General features: G+C 41.9%; 1 protein-coding gene across 1 annotated transcript in view; it reads right to left on the bottom strand.

The window, feature by feature from the left end:
* Window positions 1–22,944, bottom strand: part of NEK10 (NIMA related kinase 10) — a 185,081-nt gene that overhangs the window by 132,503 nt on the left and 29,634 nt on the right. The window contains exons 8-14 of the mRNA XM_084620570.1: window positions 17,121–17,199; window positions 16,648–16,715; window positions 15,204–15,283; window positions 6,222–6,308; window positions 4,229–4,453; window positions 3,261–3,400; window positions 2,059–2,120 (exon numbers count right to left, since the gene is read on the bottom strand). Of these exons, the coding sequence (XP_084476696.1) occupies window positions 2,059–2,120; window positions 3,261–3,400; window positions 4,229–4,453; window positions 6,222–6,308; window positions 15,204–15,283; window positions 16,648–16,715; window positions 17,121–17,199 (741 nt within the window). The remainder of the gene's footprint in view (window positions 1–2,058; window positions 2,121–3,260; window positions 3,401–4,228; window positions 4,454–6,221; window positions 6,309–15,203; window positions 15,284–16,647; window positions 16,716–17,120; window positions 17,200–22,944) is intronic.

Here is a 22,944-nt window from a genome sequence, read left to right as displayed (position 1 = left end):
TCGGCTTTGGGGCAGCGAGGCTTGGGCAGACTCATGCTTTGGTCTCCCCTCCTGGGGTTGTGAAATAATTTGTTGTCAGAAGGGGGTTGCAATGCAATGAAATTTGAGAACCCCTGCTCTACTCCCTTTAGCTATGACTCTGGGTTTAAAATGAATGTACTGATGATTTCACTCATGTATCATTTATGGTCTTGACTTAAAATTTAGTATATAACAGATGGCTATGATTTTTTTATTTGGCGTTAATTACTGAGTTGGAGCATCTTGGAGTGTACATAGGATCCATACAAGAGTCCACTAATTAAAACCATTTTAGAACCATAAATTCTAGCCAATTAAAATGATGTCACTTGTTAAAATCCACAAGCCCAGCGATGAAATGCCAGAGCGTTCACGAGCCTTAGAATTTATGTTTGTCCGTCAATTCCACGAAAAAAATTTTCTATCCTGAATATGTCAAAAAGAAGGAAACAGATTTATGAGTTGACAGTTGTTAACCAAAAGAAACTCATATCTGAGCAATGCTACCTATACTCTAAAATACAGTAATATTGGCCATATTGCCCAGCCAGTTTTTAATGAGCTCATATAAAACTAATTATATGATAGTGACTAATAAGAGTTAATAAGCCAAATGTCTACAAATAGGCATTTTGCATCTTTGTTCAATACTGGTAACCACACTAGCATCAAAGTGGGGTCCCTTCATAAGGTATTATCCTGCTCCTGAGAGTTTTGCACTTGACTTCAGCAGAAGCAGACCCATAATATTTAAGTGGATGGCATGCACATCAGTGTGCCCTGTCCAGCGCTTTGAGACCTATGGATGAAAAGCACTATATAACATCTAGGCATTGTTATCCCCCAAGAAGGTATAGCCTGCCAGTTATGGGCACGTCCAAACTAGTATGTATCCTGAAGTCAGCAACACACACTTGCTGGGGCCATATATTTAGGGTGACGATACCTCCCGTTTTGGCCGGGACAGTCCCTTTTTTAAGCCCTGTCCAGTCTGTCCTGACGTTTTTTTTCTAAAAGGAGGCATTTGTTCCATTTGCCCTTGCCGACTTGATCAGTTGGCAAGTGCAAACAGGACAAATGTCCACTTTTGTCAAAAAAGTGGGGTGCGGTGTGGAGGGGGCAAGTGGAGATGCCAGCCCCCGGCAGGTTTCCAGCACCCAGGCAACAGCCTCATGCGGGGCGGGGAGGAGGAGGAGGGCTCCAGTGACCAGGCAACAGCATGGTGGGGGGGCGCCTTGGGTGAACAGCTGAGGGTGTCCCATTTTCTCCTTGGGAAATATAGTCACCCTTCATATACTGTACTACTTTCATAAGGGCAATAAGCTATACATTGTGGCTGCATGCCTTTGGTTGTCCTCCCCTGCAACTGCAGGCCAGGGTGACTTCTAAGCCAGATGTACAGCTGGAAATGCTTTATTCCCACCTCCACATGACTCCCTTGGACAAAATCAGGAATTTGCAAAAGGTGAATGTAATAAAGTGGCTTGCCCTGTGGGCTGGAGAGCCTGAGGCTAAGTCAACCCTGATTACGGAATGAGACCCACCTACGGAGAATTAGGCAATTCCCTATACATAGCAGAAGGTGGCTGCATTAAGAAGGGGAAGCCCAGGGAGCTGCAGCTTTGCTGGTGGACGCTTCTGGGCCAAAAAGGCTCCTGCAGGACGTGAGCTTGGTGAATAAAGCTCAGTGTGACTAGGAGGCTGCTGTAGGGGTGGGAAACCTTGCCTGTGTTTGGGACTGGACATCAGAGCCCCAGTGACGGAGACCTTGGAGGACTGGCTGGGAGATCATACCAGGATGGAAGAAGAGCTCTAGGGGTGAAAGTCAATGCCAGAGGTTATGGGGCCTGTGATGTACAAGAGGTCAGACTAGATGATCATGATGGTCCCGCCTGGCTTTACTGTCTATGAGTTTACAAGAGTTATAAACCACCAGTAAAAATGCACAAGGAGACACAAGTAAATAAACCAGAGATATGAAAGTGATACCAGTGATACACTTAAATGCCTTATCTTAACTGAATAAAGTCTTCCTACCTGTACTACTTGGTGAGCATTAGTGTCATTGAGCACTAGTTCTGTAATTGCAGCACAACACGCTAGAATGAAAAGTCATATATAAATATTCAGGGCCAGATTCATAAAGGTACTTAGGTGCCTAAAGATGCAGATAGGTGCTTCACAGGATTTACAAAAGTACTAAGCAAGTTAGGTGCCTACCTCCCACTGATTTACACTAGGAATATTAAGGAAGCAGTCATAAAAAGTACACCAGAAATATGTTCCAGACAGACTCTGATGTTAAGTGCATGCTATTTCTTTGAGAGGACCGTGATACTGAGACCTACTAAGCAATGTCACCTCAGCACTACTGGGATCTGAGAGTGAAACTGAACGTCTAAACGAGTTCTAATGTATTATCCTTAGGATAAGCACATTATGAGTAGGCTTGGCAGAACTCAATTTGTATTTAATAATTTTGACAGATATTATCAATGTTTATTTTAAGCATTTTTAAAATTTTTATCAATTTAAATTGTCACAGTTGTGTAAAATTATGGGTTTTAAACTTTTTTTCAGTTTTTAGCTATTTACATTTTCATAGCTGCAGGAACCATGGGGGAAGGGTCACAAATGTGGGGGGGAGTCAGACAATTATTTAATGACAGTAGATGTTGAGATTTTAAAAGTTAAACCTTTATAACAGTTAAAACACAAATTGTCAACATGACGTCCAAATATACAACGTATATATCTTTAAATCAAATTCTAATAAGCTCTCAAGCAGCATTTTTCTTACTTTGCTTATCTGTAAATTTTGATTATTATTGATGGAAATATGTGTTGTCAGTTTGTGTACGTATGGTGGAATCGATATTTACCAAAATTTCCGGATAAAAATCGAATCCTTTCAAGGCTATTTATGAGTGATCTGGTACACTGAAGCTGGATATGATGTAAAACTTTAATAACTGAATTAAAATGTTCTTGAGTTAAAGCAGGAGTTTAAAACAGAAACACCAGTTGAGCTCCTGAATACTTCTTCCTTCATTTTGTGATGAAAAATACATTGATATTGCACACCTAAAAAAACGCCACAATTGACCTGATTCTCCCCCTCTGCAGAGTGAGTGTAAAATGATACCATTCTGATCTGATAACATTGTGCCCCACTTTGCACAGGTATAAATAACTATACAAAGTGCAAAGCTGTGGAATATCAGGCCCCATATACATACCTGCTTGAAGGGAGAAAGTATTTTCTTGTATTTCTTGAGGACTTAAATCTTCTGACAAACAAAGGTGTTGGATTCTCCCTGCTGCATTTGCACTAGATAAACTCCCAATAGAAGAATGATCAGAAACTAGATTTCTATCTCTGGAAAAACAAATCACAGCGTAAAATAAATATTTAATAAATATCTGTGTTAGTCATTTCTGAAATTTGCCTGGATTCCTATTTCTGCCTCTATTCTCTATATCTACATACATTCCACAATGAAAAATTTAAAAAGCACGTACAAATTTCAAATTAGCATCAAAAGCATCAGATATAAACCACACAGTGAATGGGTAAACAGTTTAGCCCCCTTTATAGTTTCAAATAAGACATTGTTGGGAAGACTTTAAACTGTAACCTACATTTACTAAAGCAAGTACTGATTTAGGGTGCCCAACTACAAATATTTTAATGGGGCCTGATTTTTGGAGGATTTTCTGAAAATTAGACCCCTTGAAAAAACTTGGGCATCCGCAAACTCAGGTATCCAAAATCATTAGTCACTGTTGAAAATTTAGGCCCATGGTCTTATCACTAGACTAAAAATTTAAGATACTATAAAAAAATTCATAAATCCAAATAACGAAATAGATGTCCCTTTTTACCTGCCTAATCAACATGGAAATTATATGGACACTAACTATATATTTTATCTCTATTTAATTTATTTAACACAGCAAAGCCATGTTATACTTTTGAAAAGCATAGTATATTTGAAAAAAATACACTTTATAGCCATTAATGTTTGAACTATCCACCTGAATTTCTTGTAATTTCTGCAGTACGCAAGGTCTGCAAATACCATCAGAAGCAGAGGATGAAAGCTTTTATTACACATTGATATAAGGTCAAATGGTTGTGTGATAACCTTAAAATATGAGGCAAATTCATTGACAATTATAATGATCCTGAAGACTGAAGACCTACCCCTGTAATATATGAAGGAGTTGCTTGATACCGCCCCAAATACGGATTTCCACACTAGTCTCAGGGTCTTCACAAATCTGTACCAGAATCCAAACTACACTCCACAAAAGCTTTAGATGATCTGAATGGAGCAAACTGAGCAGGACAGGAACTCCTTCATACAGTTTCACTTGCTCTTTGACTTGTGACTCAGCACAGAGGAGGCGTAGCAGCTCTGCGGTCAGCCTAGAAAGAGATCAGCAACAAATTATAACCACACCATACAGTTCACCTGTGTTAAATCACCCAGACAGTTAGTTATTATTGCAATTCCTATTACACTCTTGTTACTTAGTGCTACTGTATATACAAAGATGCCCAAGTAATCTATAATACATTTTCTGTTAAGTTACATTCAATAAAGTGTCATATTTTATTCACCCATTAAAATGGCCCTAAATTTTATTAAATGAAGCCTGTCACATTTTTGGTGTGCAGTAATTCATAACACTAATAAGTTTGTATCACTTTCCTGCACTGTATTATCTGTGTCTGTTCAAACATGTCTGTAAGCCTCTCTGAATTCACTTCAGATGGGGCTCTGAAATCAAAGATGGTGCTATAGGGCACTTAGCATGAAGCAATTCATACTCCAGACCCTGTGACACTGCAGCTAATACAGTATACGCAGCCCATGAATAGGTGGGGACCCATGTCTTAGGGGTCCCTGCAGTTGCAGGGCTGGCAGCACCAGCCCTTTGCATTATTGTGTTAATATTCAACGAAGCTTGACTGTGGTTCCGTCGATAATGCTTTCCAGGTGAACTTGTCAACCACTGCTGTTGTTTTTTTGAATTACTTCTTTGTTTTTAATGGATTACAAGTAGTGGCGGGTGAACTTCAGAAGGTTCATAGGTTATGGTAGAATAACCTATGGTAGAATGTGGATCTTTCTCCACACTTATGATCACAGAATTGGCTGGAAGTGTCACAAGAAAAAGTTCTCACAAGATTTCCATTAATTCCTCCCTCCACAATATGGCTAGAGAGACCACAAGAAAAGGGTATCTCACTTTGTTTTGGCTCTTCTACTTCCATCTGGAATCACAAAGCGCTGAAGTGTTCAAAAATGAAAACCCATATTTTGAACTTTCAAACTTAGCTAATTTTTCAACTTCAATTACTTCTTCCTTGAATTTGAAACTTAAGACTACTGTAGTCACATAGCAATATTCAGCAGAGAACCTTTTCTGTTATGGTCACACTTTTTTTTTTTCATAATAAAGTAGTATTTTTTTTAAAGTTAACCAGAACTTTTTTCAAATATGCCAGAAGATTCAGTTTGTTCCTTTTATTTGGTTTCCCTGTCCCTAATTATAAGTTAAATAAGCAATAAAACCTCTGTTTTAAAATGTATGATATTCTTTGGTGACTGGAATGGAATCACGTTTGAGAGAGTGTTTTTGTCTTCTTGATGTTTTGTACTTAATACCCAGAGACCACTTTACCACCAGTTTCTTCCAAATATGGACTTATCAGCCCCAATCGTCAAGTCCAACTGAGCTGTGATGACTTTAATGTAGGTGGGAATATCTTTGTGCACCTCTGATCCACAAGACTGTTGGGATCTGAACCAGTCCCAGATATAAACTAAGGCAATCTCAAGGCTGCTGTAATTTATGCCAGGTTATAATGGCCCCCAAATGAAATACCACAGTCCAGCATGCTCTTGTGGTCTAGTGCCCAGGGAATTCTCAGTTATCCTTTAGGGCAGCTTTACAGTCCATTTATGTTGAATTGTAGGCTAGGATATAACCTATCAATGGGAAGAAAGACAATTAACATGTACCAGATAACCACCAAAGAACATTTTACTGCATCAGTATCTGATTTTAAATGCCACAGCTTTGAAACTTTAATACTCTAATTAAATAAATGCAGTATGTCTGTATATCAAAATAAATTTTAAAACAGAAAAGTATTTAACATAATTAGTCTATAAATAAGGTCCTACCTTTTAGATAGCAAGTCATATTCATGTAATATCACCAGCAAGTGTTCTACAATGGCGAGCTCACTGATCTTCTCCCTACATTCTGGGCTACAAATGGAAAAATTTTGGCTATTTACATAAACTAAAATTATATGAAAAACAAGTGTTATTTCTATTTAACTTCATCATCCATTGCTTTGGCTCGCTGTCTTTCCTTACGGCTCAAGTATTGATGTCATATTGTATATGAAGGTTTAAAAATACAAAAATAAGTTGGTTCCACACTGAAACTGCAGAAGTTTACTCTTATTTTTTTATAATACAGATTGTTTTAGTGAAACATTAACATGGTAAATGAGGAAAAAAGCTGAAATATTTAATATGCTTAGAAAACTAACTTTGAAAAAACTGACTACAAAAGCTGAGGTTTAATTTTTTATTATGCAAATATGTCTTCATATTTTTATTATATTCTATTACTATTTTGCTTATCCCATGTAAGTGTAAATAAAAGTAGTTTATATGAGGAATACTCAATGGAAGCTGCAACTTACAAGTGAATAACTGAATTTACAGGGCATCATAATCACCAAATTCTTTAACTCTAGAAGATTATAATAATCTACACCCTGATTTGAGAAAATATCCATATTCAGAACAACACTTAAATATGTGCTTAAGTCTCACCGACTTTTTGCTTAAAGTTAAGAACTTACTTCTCTCCTGACAGTGCCCTAATTTGAAATAACTGCTTACCCATTATATAGGATGTTCTTCTCAGATAAAATTAAGAATCCTTAAAAATCATTTAAAAGAGAGTATTAAAGAGTACTCAAGTGAGGGAAAATCAGTTTTAAATTACTACAAGGAAAAGAAAAACATTCAAATGTACTAAAAGAAGCAGAGTTAACTGAAAGTGGCCGAATTATTCTGACAAAGATAACAGCAATTCTGGAGAGATGCTGAAGACAATAATGGATTTAAGAAAAGCATAGATTATAAATTCAGCCCTTATCTTCACTAGTAGGGATTTGAATAAGCATTCTTCTGATTTGAGAGTGGATTTTACATTTAAGTGATGTCAACACTAGCACTTATGTTGGCAAAACTTTTGTCGCTAAGGGGTGTGAAAAAACACACCCCTAAGGGACATAAATTTTGCTAGCATAAGTGCTATGTCAGTGGGAGAAGCTCTTCCGCCAACATAGCTACCACCACTCGTTGAGCTGGTTTTATTATGTCAACAGGAAAGCTCTCTTCCTGTCAGCCTAATGCGGCTACATGAATGCTCTTACAGCGGCACAGTTGTATCGGTACAGCTGTGCCACTGTAAGCTTGTAAGTGTAGACATGGCCTAAGTAAACCGGAGAACTTACGTATTCTTTTGGGGGTGAAAAAAACTGGTCTTTACAGGTGTGATTTGTTCAATGGTATTTGAAAACGAACAACCTTTCAACATCAGGTTAAAGATATTCAGGCAAGATAAACTTATTTCACTCCTAGTGTAAAATTAAATGGAAGACCAAAATATCTATAGATTATTATTCTGATTATCTCGGGGGCGGGGGGAGGGTTAAGAGAGAATGCAAACTAAAATACTTTTCAAATGCCTTCTGTTTTGACAGAAGAGAAGAGAGATTATAGAGAAGTCTCAATGAGGACTTCTCACAATATCAACTTTCTCCTCTTTTCACTTTTGTCTCTCTCTGTGTAAAATCTCTAAAGCATAAAGTTGCTCTCCATGTTTGGAAGTCAATAGACTAATAATGGAGAACATCAACTCCAAGGCCTGCACAGAGACTGCGGGATGGGATTGTATGGCCCCAATCTTGCAAAGTGCTCCAACATGGGTATAGGATCTGTCTTGAAGGATCAGGGGCTATGTGTATTTAAACAACTGGAAAGAGTAAGGTCCTGATCCTGAAAAGGCTTATACACGTACTTTTCAAACTGTGAGCAGTCCCACTGGCTTCAATGTAAAGTTAAACTGTAATGCTGGTAAACCAAGTGCCAGCTCTGACCAACGCTGTAGGCATTAGATATGAACTGACAAACTCATAGCAGCAGAGCAGACCAGTTGACTTATGTGTTAGTGTTGCTCAAAATAGGTATTAGTCTTATAAGACTATTTAGTGTTTAGACTCTATGGAATATTTGTAAATTGCTGCATGCATTTATCTTATTTGTAATTTCTGTATTCAATGCTATAAAGGAAATATATAAGTTTTGCTTTAGGACTTTGAAAATGTTTGCTCTAAACATATGAAATCAGATGGGAAGAGTGTTTCTCCCGCCCATCCAGAAGAACAATCAAAATTAATTTGGGCTTGAATAAGGACTGGGAGTGGCTGGCTCATTACAAAAGCAGCTTTGCCTCTCCTGGAATTGACACCTCCTCATCTATTATTGGGAGTGGACTGCATCCACCCTGACTGAATTGGCCCTGACGACACTGGTTGTCCACTTGTGAGGTAACTCCCTTTCCTTCATGTGTCATTATATAATGCCTGCATCTGTAATTTTCACTCCATGCATCTGAAAAAGTGTGTTTTACCAATGAGAGCTTATGCCCAAATAAATCTGTTAGGGTATGTCTACACTACGGAATAAGGTCGAATTTATAGAAGTCGTTTTTTTAGAAATCTGTTTTATATATTCGAGTGTGTGTGTCCCCACAGAAAATGCTCTAAGTGCATTAAGTGCATTAACTCGGCGGAGCGCTTCCACAGTACCGAGGCTAGAGTCGACTTCCGGAGCGTTGCACTGTGGATAGCTATCCCACAGTTCCCACAGTCTCCGCTGCCCATTGGAATTCTGGGTTGAGATCCCAATGCCTGATGGGGCTAAAACATTGTCGCGGGTGGTTCTGGGTACATATCGTCAGGCCCCCGTTCCCTGCCTCCCTCCGTGAAAGCAAGGGCAGACAATCGTTTCGCGCCTTTTTTCCTGAGTTACCTGTGCAGACGCCATACCACGGCAAGCATGGAGCCCGCTCAGGTAACCGTCACCGTATGTCTCCTGGGTGCTGGCAGACGCGGTACGGCTTTGCTACACAGTAGCAGCAACCCCTTGCCTTGTGGCAGCAGACGGTACAGTACGACTGGTAGCTGTCATCGTCATGTCCGAGGTGCTCCTGGCCACGTCGGCTGGGAGCGCCTGGGCAGACATGGGCGCAGGGACTTAATTTGGAGTGACTTGACCAGGTCATTCTCTTTAGTCCTGCAGTCAGTCCTATTGAACCATCTTATGGTGAGCAGGGAGGCGATACAGATTGCTAGCAGTCGTACTATACCATCTTCTGCCGGGCAGGCAAGAGATGAGGATGGCTAGCAGTCGTACTGTACCATCTTCTGCCGAGCAGCCATGAGATGTGGATGGCATGCAGTCCTTCTGCACCGTCTGCTGCCAGCCAAAGATGTAAAAGATAGATGGAGTGGATCAAAACAAGAAATAGACCAGATTTGTTCTGTATGCATTTGCTTCCCCCCCTCCCCCGTCTAGGGGACTCATTCTTCTAGGTCACACTGCAGTCACTCACAGAGAAGGTGCAGCGAGGTAAATCTAGCCATGTATCAATCAGAGGCCAGGCTAACCTTCTTGTTCCAATAAGAACAATAACTTAGGTGCACCATTTCTTATTGGAACCCTCCGTGAAGTCCTGCCTGAAATACTCCTTGATGTAAAGACACCCCCTTTGTTGATTTTAGCTCCCTGAAGCCAACCCTGTAAGCCGTGTCCTCAGTCGCCCCTCCCTGCGTCAGAGCAACGGCAAACAATCGTGCATCTGGGAGTGCTGTCCAGAGCAGTCACAATAGAGCACTCTGATGGGGCTAAAACATTGTCGCGGGTGGTTCCGGGTACGTATCGTCAGGCCCCCGTTCCCTCCCTCCCTCCGTGAAAGCAAGGGCAGACAATCGTTTCGCGCCTTTTTTCCTGAGTTCTCTGTGCAGACGCCATACCACGGCAAGCATGGAGCCCGCTCAGGTAACCGTCACCCTATGTCTCCTGGGTGCTGGCAGACGCGGTACGGCTTTGCTACACAGTAGCAGCAACCCCTTGCCTTCTGGCAGCAGATGGTGCAGTATGACTGGTAGTCGTCCTCGTCGTGTCCGAGGTGCTCCTGGCCACGTCGGCTGGGAGCGCCTGGGCAGACATGGGAGCAGGGACTAAATTTGGAATGACTTGAACAGGTCATTCTCTTTAGTCCTGCAGTCAGTCCTATTGAACCGTCTTATGGTGAGCAGGCAGGCGATACGGATTGCTAGCAGCCGTATTGTACCATCTTCTGCCAGGCAGGCAAGAGATGAGAATGGCTAGCAGTCGTACTGTACCATCTTCTGCCGAGCAGCCATGAGATGTGGATGGCATGCAGTCCCTCTGCACCGTCTGCTGCCAGCCAAAGATGTAAAAGATAGATGGAGTGGATCAAAACAAGAAATAGACCAGATTTGTTTTGTACTCATTTGCCACCTCCCCTGTCTACGGGACTCATTCCTCTAGGTCACACTGCAGTCACTCACAGAGAAGGTGCAGCGAGGTAAATCTAGCCATGTATCAATCAGAGGCCAGGCTAACCTCCTTGTTCCAATAAGAACAATAACTTAGGTGCACCATTTCTTATTGGAACCCTCCGTGAAGTCCTGCCTGAAATACTCCTTGATGTAAAGACACCCCCTTTGTTGATTTTAGCTCCCTGAAGCCAACCCTGTAAGCCGTGTCGTCAGTCGCCCCTCCCTCCATCAGAGCAACGGCAGACAATCGTTCCGCGCCTTTTTTCTGTGTGGACACCATACCAAGGCAAGCATGGAGGCCGTTCAGCTCACTTTGGCAATTAGGAGCACATTAAACATCACAGGCATTATCCAGCAGTATATGCAGCACCAGAACCTGGCAAAGCGATACCGGGCGAGGAGGCGACGTCAGCGCGGTCACGTGAGTGATCAGGACATGGACACAGATTTCTCTGAAAGCATGGGCCCTGCCAATGCATGCATCATGGTGCTAATGGGGCAGGTTCATGCTGTGGAACGCCGATTCTGGGCTCAGGAAACAAGCACAGACTGGTGGGACCACATAGTGTTGCAGGTCTGGGACGATTCCCAGTGGCTGCGAAACTTTCGCATGCGTAAGGGCACTTTCATGGAACTTTGTGACTTGCTTTCCCCTGCCCTGAGGCGCATGAATACCAAGATGAGAGCAGCCCTCACAGTTCACAAGCGAGTGGCAATAGCCCCGTGGAAGCTTGCAACGCCAGACAGCTACCGGTCAGTTGGGAATCAATTTGGAGTGGGCAAATCTACTGTGGGAGCTGCTGTGATGCAAGTAGCCCACGCAATCAAAGATCTGCTGATATCAAGGGTAGTGACCCTAGGAAATGTGCAGGTCATAGTGGATGGCTTTGCTGCAATGGGATTCCCTAACTGTGGTGGGGCCATAGACGGAACCCATATCCCTATTTTGGCACCGGAGCACCAAGCCGCCGAGTACATAAACCGCAAGGGGTACTTTTCAATAGTGCTGTAAGCTCTGGTGGATCACAAGGGACGTTCCACCAACATCAACGTGGGATGGCCGGGAAAGGTACATGACGCTCGCATCTTCAGGAACTCTGGTCTGTTTCAAAAGCTGCAGGAAGGGACTTTATTCCCAGACCAGAAAATAACTGTTGGGGATGTTGAAATGCCTATATGTATCCTTGGGGACCCAGCCTACCCCTTAATGCCATGGCTCATGAAGCCGTACACAGGCAGCCTGGACAGTAGTCAGGAGCTGTTCAACTACAGGCTGAGCAAGTGCAGAATGGTGGTAGAATGTGCATTTGGATGTTTAAAGGCGCGCTGGCGCAGTTTACTGACTCACTTAGACCTCAGCGAAACCAATATTCCCACTGTTATTACTGCTTGCTGTGTGCTCCACAATATCTGTGAGAGTAAGGGGGAGACGTTTATGGCGGGGTGGGAGGTTGAGGCAAATCGCCTGGCTGCTGGTTACGCGCAGCCAGACACCAGGGCGGTTAGAAGAGCACAGGAGGGCACGGTACGCATCAGAGAAGCTTTGAATCCAGTTTCATGACTGGCCAGGCTACGGTGTGAAAGTTCTGTTTGTTTCTCCTTGATGAAACCCCCCGCCCCTTGGTTCACTCTACTTCCCTGTAAGCTAACCACCCGCCCCTTCTCCCTTCAATCACCGCTGTCAGAGGCAATAAAGTCATTGTTGCTTCACATTCATGCATTCTTTATTCATTCATCACACAAATAGGGGGATGACTACCAAGGTAGCCCAGGAGGGATGGTGGAGGAGGGAAGGAAAATGCCGCACAGCACTTTAAAAGTTTACAACTTTAAAATGTATTGAATGACAGCCTTCTTTTTTTTGGGCAATCCTCTGTGGTGGAGTGGCTGGTTGGCCAGAGGCCCCCCCAACGCGTTCTTGGGCGTCTGGGTGTGGAGGCTATGGAACTTGGGGAGGAGGGCGGTTGGTTACAGAGGGGCTGCAGTGGCAGTCTGTGCTCCAGCTGCCTTTGCTGCAGCTCAACCATGCACTGGAGCATACTGGTTTGGTCCTCCAGCAGCCTCAGCATTGAATCCTGCCTCCTCTCATCACGCTGCTGCCACGTTTGAGCTTCAGCCCTCTCTTCAGCCCGCCACCTCTCCTCCCGGTCATTTTGTGCTTTCCTGCACTCTGACATTATTTGCCTCCACGCATTCGTCTGTGCTCTGTCAGTGTGGGAGGACAGCATGAGCTCGGAGAACATTTCATCGCGAGTGCGTTTTTCTTTCTTTCTAAGCTTCACTAGCCTCTGGGAAGGAGAAGATCCTGTGATCATTGAAACACATGCAGCTGGTGGAGAAAAAAAAAGGGACAGCGGTATTTAAAAAGACACATTTTATAAAACAGTGGCTACACTCTTTCAGGGTAAACCTTGCTGTTAACATTACATACATAGCACATGTGCTTTCGTTACAAGGTCGCATTTTGCCTCCCCACACCGCGTGGCTACCCCCTCAACCTTCCCCCCTCCCTGTGGCTAACAGCGGGGAACATTTCTGTTTAGTAACAGGCAAACAGCCCAGCAGGAATGGGCTCCTCTGAGTGTCCCCTGAAGAAAAGCACTCTATTTCAACCGGGTGACCATGAATTATATCTCACTCTCCTGAGGATAACACAGAGAGATAAAGAACGGATGTTGTTTGAATGCCAGCAAACATACACTGCAATGCTTTGTTCTACAATGATTCCCGAGTACGTGTTACTGGCCTGGAGTGGTAAAGTGTCCTACCATGAAGGATGCAATAAGGCTGCCCTCCCCAGAAAACTTTTGCAAAGGCTTTAGGAGTACATCTAGGAGAACCGCGAATGCCAGGGCAAAGTAATCCTTTCTCATGCTTGCTTTTAAACCATGTATAGTATTTTGAAAGGTACACTCACCAGAGGTCCCTTCTCCGCCTGCTGGGTCCAGGAGGCAGCCTTGGGTGGGTTCGGGGGGTACTGGCTCCAGGTCCAGGGTAAGAAACAGTTCCTGGCTGTCGGGAAAACCGGTTTCTCCGCTTGCTTGCTATGAGCTATATACAACCTCATCATCATCATCATCTTCTTCGTCCCCAAAACCTGCTTCCGTATTGCCTCCATCTCCATTGAAGGAGTCAAACAACACGGCTGGGGTAGTGGTGGCTGAACCCCCTAAAATGGCATGCCGCTCATCATAGAAGCGGCACGTTTGGGGCTCTGACCCGGAGCGGCCGTTCGCCTCTCTGGTTTTCTGGTAGGCTTGCCTCAGCTCCTTCAGTTTCATGCGGCACTGCTTTGGGTCCCTGTTATGGCCTCTGTCCTTCATGCCCTGGGAGATTTTAACAAAGGTTTTGGCATTTCGAAAACTGGAATGGAGTTCTGATAGCACGGATTCCTCTCCCCAAACAGCGATCAGATCCTGTACCTCCCGTTCGGTTCATGCTGGAGCTCTTTTGCGATTCTGGGACTCCATCATGGTCACCTGTGCTGATGAGCTCTGCATGGTCACCTGCAGCTTGCCACGCTGGCCAAACAGGAAATGAGATTCAAAAGTTCGCGGTTCTTTTCCTGTCTACCTGGCCAGTGCATCTGAGTTGAGAGTGCTGTCCAGAGCGGTCAGAATGGAGCACTCTGGGATAGCTCCCAGAGGCCAATACCGTCGAATTGTGTCCACAGTACCCCAAATTCGAGCCGGCAAGGCCGATTTAAGCGCTAATCCACTTGTCAGGGGTGGAGTAAGGAAATCGATTTTAAGAGCCCTTTAAGTCGAAATAAAGGGCTTCATCGTGTGGACGGGTGCAGGTTTACATCGATTTAATGCTGCTAAATTCGACCTAAAGTCCTAGTGTAGACCAGGGCTTAGACTTTAAGGTGTTACCAGACTCCTTTTCACTACAGCTCTGTCACTCTTAGAATTTAGATTGTAACTCACTTGGGCGTATTTGTTTGCTTACTTTAACCTGTAAATAACTCATTTATTTTTCCTAGTTACTAAACCTTTAGATGGTTTATTATGCGATTGGCTACAAGTGTTGTCCTTAGTGTAAAATCTTGGGTACCAATTGCTCTGGGGTAAATGACTGGAAACAACCTGAATATTTCATGTTTTTTTTGGCGAAAGTGACCATTCATCACTAAGTCCTGCTTCCATAGGTGACAAGACAGACTGGAGAGTCTAAGGGGACTGTCTGTGACTCCATGGTAAGACTTGTTACAATGATCTAGGAGTTCATATTTGTCATTGGCTTGGTGAAATCTAATTATAGAATTTACCACCTGTTTTGGGTGTATGCCCTGTTTTTGACAATCTACCCTGAGGTAGGCACTCACGGTTGTGAGCCACTCCAGACAGACTAACATAAGCATATGCATACGTCTCTTCAGGACAGAGACTTTAGCTTGTACAGCAACACTTATCCCCCAGTAAATGTCAGCTTCAATATTTTGGCAAGAGCTGAGATTAATTGCAAACAACAATTATTAAAATGAACTTACCTTTCTGCTAAGCTAGTAAGAGCAAGGAGTGCGCCCAACAGCACATTACTGTCTCTGGCTCCTAGCAAATTTACTAAAGTCTGGAAAATTAGAGATTTAAAAAAGATAAATCTATATAAATGATGTGTTTTTCAATTAGGACCCTAAACATCCATATTTGTTCAGTAAAATTTAAATGCCATTAAAATAAATAAATATACAAATCTAACAAAGACACTAAATCAATACAGAATGCATGACTAACCTTAGAGATTTCAAATAAATATATCAGAAAAGAATTCTGGTCTTTTCCATACTTGCCAAGTTTTAAGGACAGGAATGTGTGTTTCTCCTCCAATAGTCAACATAGTATCTGAAACAACTCAAGCAGGATAAAGCATCCGTCCTACTTAAAGTACTAAGGGTGGCATCTGCTGCTGCAAGACACTGAGAACCCTGAACTTAGGTCCTACCAAGTAAAAAGTTTTTTAGTTTATATTTAAAATAATTATGTTTGTAATTTTAAGGCCTCACATGTATTCTGTTAATAACTCATATCTTAAAGTGATGTATGTATTTAATATTTTTATAAATGCAGTTGTGGTTTTCTAAAATATAACCAGTTTTCCATTTTTACTTGTTGCAAGCTTGGCCTACTTCATGATCTGCTTTTTTCTCTCCTGAACCATCTGATATAAATAAAATTGCCTTCATTTTGCAGCAGCAAACTTATACCATGAACCTCTAGTTGCACTATTACTGATCTCAACTGTTTCTAATTTTAGACCCAAATCTACAAACAGATCCACTAAATGCACATCCCTGCCATCATGATGAGCCCAAATGAGGTCAATAGTGTTCCACACACGCCTGTGGGAGGGTATGTCTATACTGCAATTAAAAATCCGCAGGTTGCCTGTGCCAGCCGACTCAGGCTTGTGGGGCTTGGGCTAAGGGTCTGTTTAATTGCAGTGTAGATGTTTGGGCTCACGCTGGAGCCCAGGCCCTAGGGTCCTGTGACATGGGAGAGTTCCAGAGTTTGTGCTGCAACCTGAGACATACCCTTAGAGACCCAACTGTAGGATCAAGACTTTTGTTTACAGCAGATATTTCAAGACTATTTAAACCTTAATAATATATAGTTTAACAAAGTAAATTTGATGTTGCCTTTATAGGAATAAGCTTTACCAAAATGTTTAAAGGGCTAAATTAACTCAATGAAATGATCCACAATTTGTGCATACGGCCAACACAAACATCTCAGCAGCTGACATAAAAAGAGACAGTTCAGATGACATAAAAAGAGACAGTTCAGATGATCTTAGGCCAGACTGACAAGTCAAAGAACTGATGTTAGCTTATGTTACAATCATTTGGAAAATGGAGGGAGTTTGATCCCAGCTTGATCAAATTTGGGAAGCATAAATCATTCACACAGTAGCTGATTGTGATTTAAACCACTTACTTTATGTGCTCCACTGCCTATAACCCATTCTCTTTGATCTTTAACAGCAGAGAGTTTTTGAAAAATATCTGTGAAATGAAGGAAATCACATAAACTGAGTGTCTCAAATTTAAGATTTTTCATTTTGTTAATAGAGTAATAAAATAACAGGTCTAAACCATTGACTTACACTCTGAAATTGCTTATGTTCTTGACATGACAATTTATGTTATTCAATATTTGAATGTACAAAGAAGTGTTAATTTCTTCAGAAGCAATATTACAGATGTACAAGAGTAAGATCTGCTAATGCGCTGTGCTTTCGTCTACTCAAGCACTGTTCTCTTTTGCATGACCATGACTGGAAAGTGTCCAGGAACACCACAATTGCTAAACCATTTGCAAATATTTTAAGCATCCCTAAGTCTGTCATATCAACTTTTCTCCTCATCCATATTAAGGTTATAAGTGCATATGTCAGTTACAACACTCACAAGTCATGTTGACCAATTTGTCTACATTATGCTGCTCTTCTCCATAGCCAAGATATCCATTTGCTACTGTTTCCATATACTGTAAGTGGGACAAAATACAACGTTAACATATATATAGTAGAACCTCTATTTTACAAACTAATTGGGGATTGACAAGTTCATATATGGAAAAGTTCATAAAATTTAACATCTCAAAATTACAGTTGGTAGGGTGCATACGTCACAGTATGCTGCAATCTATCACTTTTTCTTGTCCTTCAAACTACTGCAAAATGATTTGCAATGAACTGAAGGCATCTCAATGTGAAAGGATGCCAACTTGTTCTTCATCAATATTACTTTCATTATGTGATTTTTATTTTTCCATAGAGAAAAATGGTTTCTATAACTGGTCATTTGTAAGATTGGTGTTTGTAAAATGGAGGTTCTACTGTATAGATCTGAAAGTGCTATTCACAAGCATTGCCTTTAGGTGGTGCACCAGATTCACAATAGACTATAAACTGCTACGACTGCAGGACACTACAGCAGTGCTTCTCATCCAGGGGTACATGTACCACTGGCCCTGGGGGTAAACACAGATCTTCCAGGGAAAAACACTAGCGAAGTCAGTACAAACTAAAATTTAATACAGACAATGACTTGTTTATACTGTTCTATATACTTATACACTGAAATATAAGTACAATATTTATATTCCAATTGGTTTATTTTATAATTATATGGTAAAAATGAGACACTACGTAATTTTTCAGTGTTGGCGTGCTGTGACACTTTTTTATTTTTATGTCTGATTTTGTAAGCAAGTAGTTTTTAAGTGAAGTGAACCCTGGGGGAACACAAGACAAATCAGACTCCTGAAAGGGGTACAGTAGCCTGGAAAGGTTGAGAGCCACCGCACTACACCATTAGGAAGAGATATTACACTCTCCACAGTTATGGTAGAAACTAGTTTTTTCCATTACAAGTCTGATTATAATAGTCATTGCTAATTAACAATACCTACCTGAGTTAATTGCCGTCTTCCTGTTTACTACTTTATGATGAAAGAGAGCTCAGTCAATGCTCTGGAGATTCTGGACTAGTTTTTAAAATATATTTGTAAATAAACAGACCCATCAGTTACTGAATTGACTGTTCAAATAATCCAGCAATAACCTAACAGGAATTAACTAACCTCCTCTCCAGAATCCCACACCATTATTACCCAGCTCTACCCATCACCCAGCTCCTATCTCCTTAGGTGCAAAGGACAAAAGACGGACGGTGTAGCAGGGACATCAGAACAGGACCCCGTTCACTTTTTGCCCCCGCCTCTCCTCTTCTCCCCAAGGCCCTGCCCCCTGGCCAGGCAAGCAGCTGGATCCTGGCCTGGGTAAGAGTGGCCCAGGGAGCCCAGGCAGCTGTGGGTGGCTCTTACTATGGCCTGGCTGAGACTCTTCGGCCCCCAAGGACCCGCCCCCATGCCAGGCCAGAAGCCGGAATCAGGTCAGAGTCAGAGCCACACAGACAGCTCTGGGGATCTGCGGACCTTCCATCTGTCCTGGGTGGGGGGGCTGGGAGGCAGGGATAGAGGCCAGGGGCTGCTCTTGGGCCCCCTCAACCTCCGGCTCCTGGCTTGGCCAGGGGGCGGGGCCTCAGGGAAGAGGAAGGGCAGGGCCACCGAGTGGACAGGACCTTGTGCCTCCCCGCCACACTTTTAGGAAGAATCCGTCGTCCCTGCTATATAGTACAAGCCGAAGATTAACAAACTTTGGCTGTGATGTACCAAGAAGAGAAGAAAGTTCCAAAGGCACCTTACTATATCAGAGGTGATTATTCGAAAATCTTGACGTATACCTGAAGTATAGTTAAAGTTCTACAGTAAGTTTAGGAACTGCATATTTGAAAACTGTACTACGCACCATACATAATCAAACACTGCAACAGAAGTACTCTTTTATAAGGATAAAATTCACCTCAGTACAGAAGGCCTCACAAATCCCCTCCATCACTTAAACATTAGCCTGGCAGACAGTGGGATCTCTTCAACTTCTCTATACATTGAAGAGGAGGTTCCAAAAACTTGGTGTGGATGGACTATGGCTGATATTCTAGCACCTGTTTTGTTCAGCAAATTCACATGAGGCGAAGCACATCACATCAAGAATATGCAATGATATGTGTAATAATAGTACCACCTAGCTCTTATGTACTGTTTTTCATCAGTAGATCTCAAAGTGCACTACAAAAGGAGGTCATTGCTTAAATTCCCATGACAACTTTGAAAGTTTGAGCCTTACTGTTTAATATTTTTCCAAGACAATTTCAAAGCATGGAAAAACCATTCACCCCTCCAATCCAAAGCCACCCCCCACAGTACACTGCCATACTGAGAACCCCAAAAGTTCAAAAATAGTAAATCAGACCACAAAAAATTATGAGATTGGTCCAAAAAATATGAGTTTTTTTAAATTAAGGATAAAATTTTCCAGAACTCCTAAATGACTTAGGAGCCCAAGTCCCCTTTTCACTACAGACCTAAGTACTTAGAAGCCTAACTCTCACTGAAAGTCAGTGGGACTTGGGCTCATAAGTGCCTATACCACTTTTGAAAACAGGACTTAGGCTCCTAAGTCACGTAGATGGTTTTGAAAATTTTACAATAAATTATGTTTTTTGGTTTGCTGATTCTTGAACTTCCCCAGGCCTCCTCCAATGTATGTGTGACAGGTACAGTGCCGCCAGTTCACAAATTTATCAGTAACATGATTTTGACTCCTGATGTAGGAGATTTCACTAACAGACCTTCCAACATCAGTGGTCCCATTGTGCTAACCATTGTACAAACACATAGTAAGAGAGCTACTGCCCAGAAGACACTGAAATCTAGTGCAAAGCACATCATCACATATATGATGTGGGAGCTGGAACTGGAACCCACTAAACTCATCTCATATGGGAGCCACCAAACATCCATTAGATGGGAACAATTTTTAATTCCTGCTGAATTGGACAGGTGTCAAACAAACCAGTGACCTATAAGTGAAAAGCTCTATAATGTATTAGCAGTGCCCCAAGGCATCCAGTCCCTCGTAAATGCTAACGTTACACCACCCAGAATAAGGATTGCTTTCTTGAAAGATAAGTGTATTAAATTAAGTTCTGATTTTTGGAGCAAAATCTCCTACACATTTCTCTCAGACTCACAAACATTCATGAAGTGCCATACTTTATGGTTAATGGGATAGTTCCCATTAATCAAAGCAGAAACACTAAAAATGCAACAATAAAACAGTGTTAACATAACATCTACATTCACTTCTAAATACAATGTTTTGTAATACAAAATCACTCGAACATTGATTCCAGACTGCTTAAACCAATTTTTATATTACATACATATATAGTTCCGAAACACACATCGAATGTGGGTCAGCCGCAGAGAAAGAACTACAGTCTCCAGGTCCATAGCACAAGCTTCTTCCACTTCAGTCACAGGAGTAAATAGTGGGGAGAGCTTATATTATCCTCTGTATGGAACAGCCAGAGAGACTCAACACACACTTACTTGTCCGCTGGGCTGCACAAATATTTGTGAGACAGCAATCAAATGCTAAGCATCAGATTTTTTGCTTCTGTTCCACATTAGAAGAGCGGAATATGGCTTAGTTGTGACCGATAGCTTAGTTAAATGTATAGAGCCCTGCAAATATCCATGGACCATGTTTGTGGATCACGCATGGATGCAGAGCCACATTTTATATCTAGAGCCCTACAAATCTGTGGATAGCCGCATTATAATCGCAGATATCCACATCCATGGATGCAGATAGCTGTGGATCAGATGTGGATACAAATTTTGTATCCGTGCAGAGCTTTATAAATGTACTAATGCCCATTTGGGTCATCTCCAGCAACTGAACTGGGCAACCTCTGGATCTAACAACATGAGCCACAACACCTGAGCTAACACACCAGACACCCTAGCACAGAAGACACAGCAGAATCATAAATTTCTACATGTGGTCTAGCTAGCCACTGGAGAGTGACACAAAACCTTACTATATTAGTGTGGATTACATAAGCGACTAATTTGGCATGTTCTTTCTAAAAGACTGAGGCTAAGTAGATGAAACATGGCTCTTTTATATTAAATATCCAGGATGTATTCCCAGCTCTGCACCACCCTCTTTTGGGAGTAAGCTAGCTCATTCCAAGCCCCTTGAAGGCACAGGTGGGGTTGTTGGCAACTTGCAATCCTATTTCATGTGGACTAACTGCCAACAGGGGTTATGCTGGGGAAAAATGAATCCGATCATGGTACAGTCTGCAATAGCAGGTGTACTTTTGGGTGCATTTGTGTTTCATTTGGCACATAATGCTATTCAAACTTCCCTGAAACTATTCTGTTAGTACAGTGTTGGGTTCCTATGAGCAGCTACAGAAGGGAGGGATAGCTCAGTGGTTTGAGCATTGGCAGGCTAAACCCAGGGTTGTGAGTTCAATCCTTGAGGGGGCCATTTAGGGATCTGGGTCAAAAACTGGGGATTGGTCCTGCTTTGAGCAGGGGGATGGACTTAAATGACCTTCTGAGGTCCCTTCCAACCCTGATATTCTGTACTGCAAACTGTATGATGACTATTTCAGGTAAACTGAGCAATTTTACTTCTGATCTTAGACTGGGGCTTGACATCAGGTTTCCAAAGGTGAAGAACTGAACTCTTGTATCACCATTTAGCAGAGACTGCCAGATCACATTGTTCAGACTGCCAAAGCCAAAGTGACTTTAAAAGCTTTTAAATCATACAGCAAATAACTACAATGAGGAACACAACAAGAACATATAGTAGAGGAGAGAGCTTGAATTAATGAGAAACTTCATTTTAAGGCTCAGCATTTCTGATATCAATAATTTAGTGACACTCATAGCATACCAGATGTTTCCTGGACAAAGGCGTATTTGCATCTAAAATGAGCAAATTTCTCATAATGAGACACAGTCAAGGGTTATGCTACAAACCATGTTGAAATGTGCAGTGTTTCTGTGGTGTGTACCAGTATCTGGTAAGACTATTACCAATCATTGTCTGTTTTAAGAAGAATCTCTGCCATGAGTTTACTCTTTTAGACTGTTGCCTTAAGTAAGATGAGTGCAATTTTCTTTCAAACAACCAGCTAGCTATGCAATTTAAATGTCATAGAATATTGATGAGGCAGCACATAGTAATGATTTCAGAATCCAAAGTTTTAGACAGGTCTCCACATGACTTTTATGAAAGCTATTGGGAGGAAATATGGGGGCTATAAACATATAACCCAAAACAGCATATCCTAGGGTGTCAGTCTTTCACAATCTGTGCTGGAAGTTCACAATCACTTATGATTTCTTCTCTCTAGAAGCAAAATTAACATAGAATGGACCCTCACTAATACCAGTTTACTAATCTGCACACCCATACTTCATACACAAAACCTCTGAGCCTCTACTAACCTCTCAGCAACAACTTAGTAACTGAGTGCTGTAGTGAAATATCATACTGCTAAGATTTCATTTCTAAAAATAATTCACCTTCAGGCAGAGACCAAGCCTGAAATATTCAGCACAGAAGGTGAAAGTTTCAGAAAGCTATGAGCAAGTGAAAACGGGCTAGAATGAAAACTATTATGTAATTTTAACTATAAGCAGTGCAACTGCTGCCCCTATAATACAACACACAGTACATAGCCGCACTGTTGCCATTAGACTAATGGATTTAATGGTGTAAAAAAAATAGCAATAACTTCTGACATTTGGAGATATCTGTATGTGGGCAATTTGATGTGACAGTAAACACCTGAGCAA

Source organism: Lepidochelys olivacea (genome assembly GCF_965140295.1).
Source record: "Lepidochelys olivacea isolate rLepOli2 genome assembly, chromosome: 2".
Classification (NCBI taxonomy): Eukaryota; Metazoa; Chordata; order Testudines; family Cheloniidae; genus Lepidochelys; species Lepidochelys olivacea.
The sequence above is the reverse complement of the archived record's forward strand: the minus strand, read 5'-3'. Positions and strand labels throughout refer to the sequence as shown.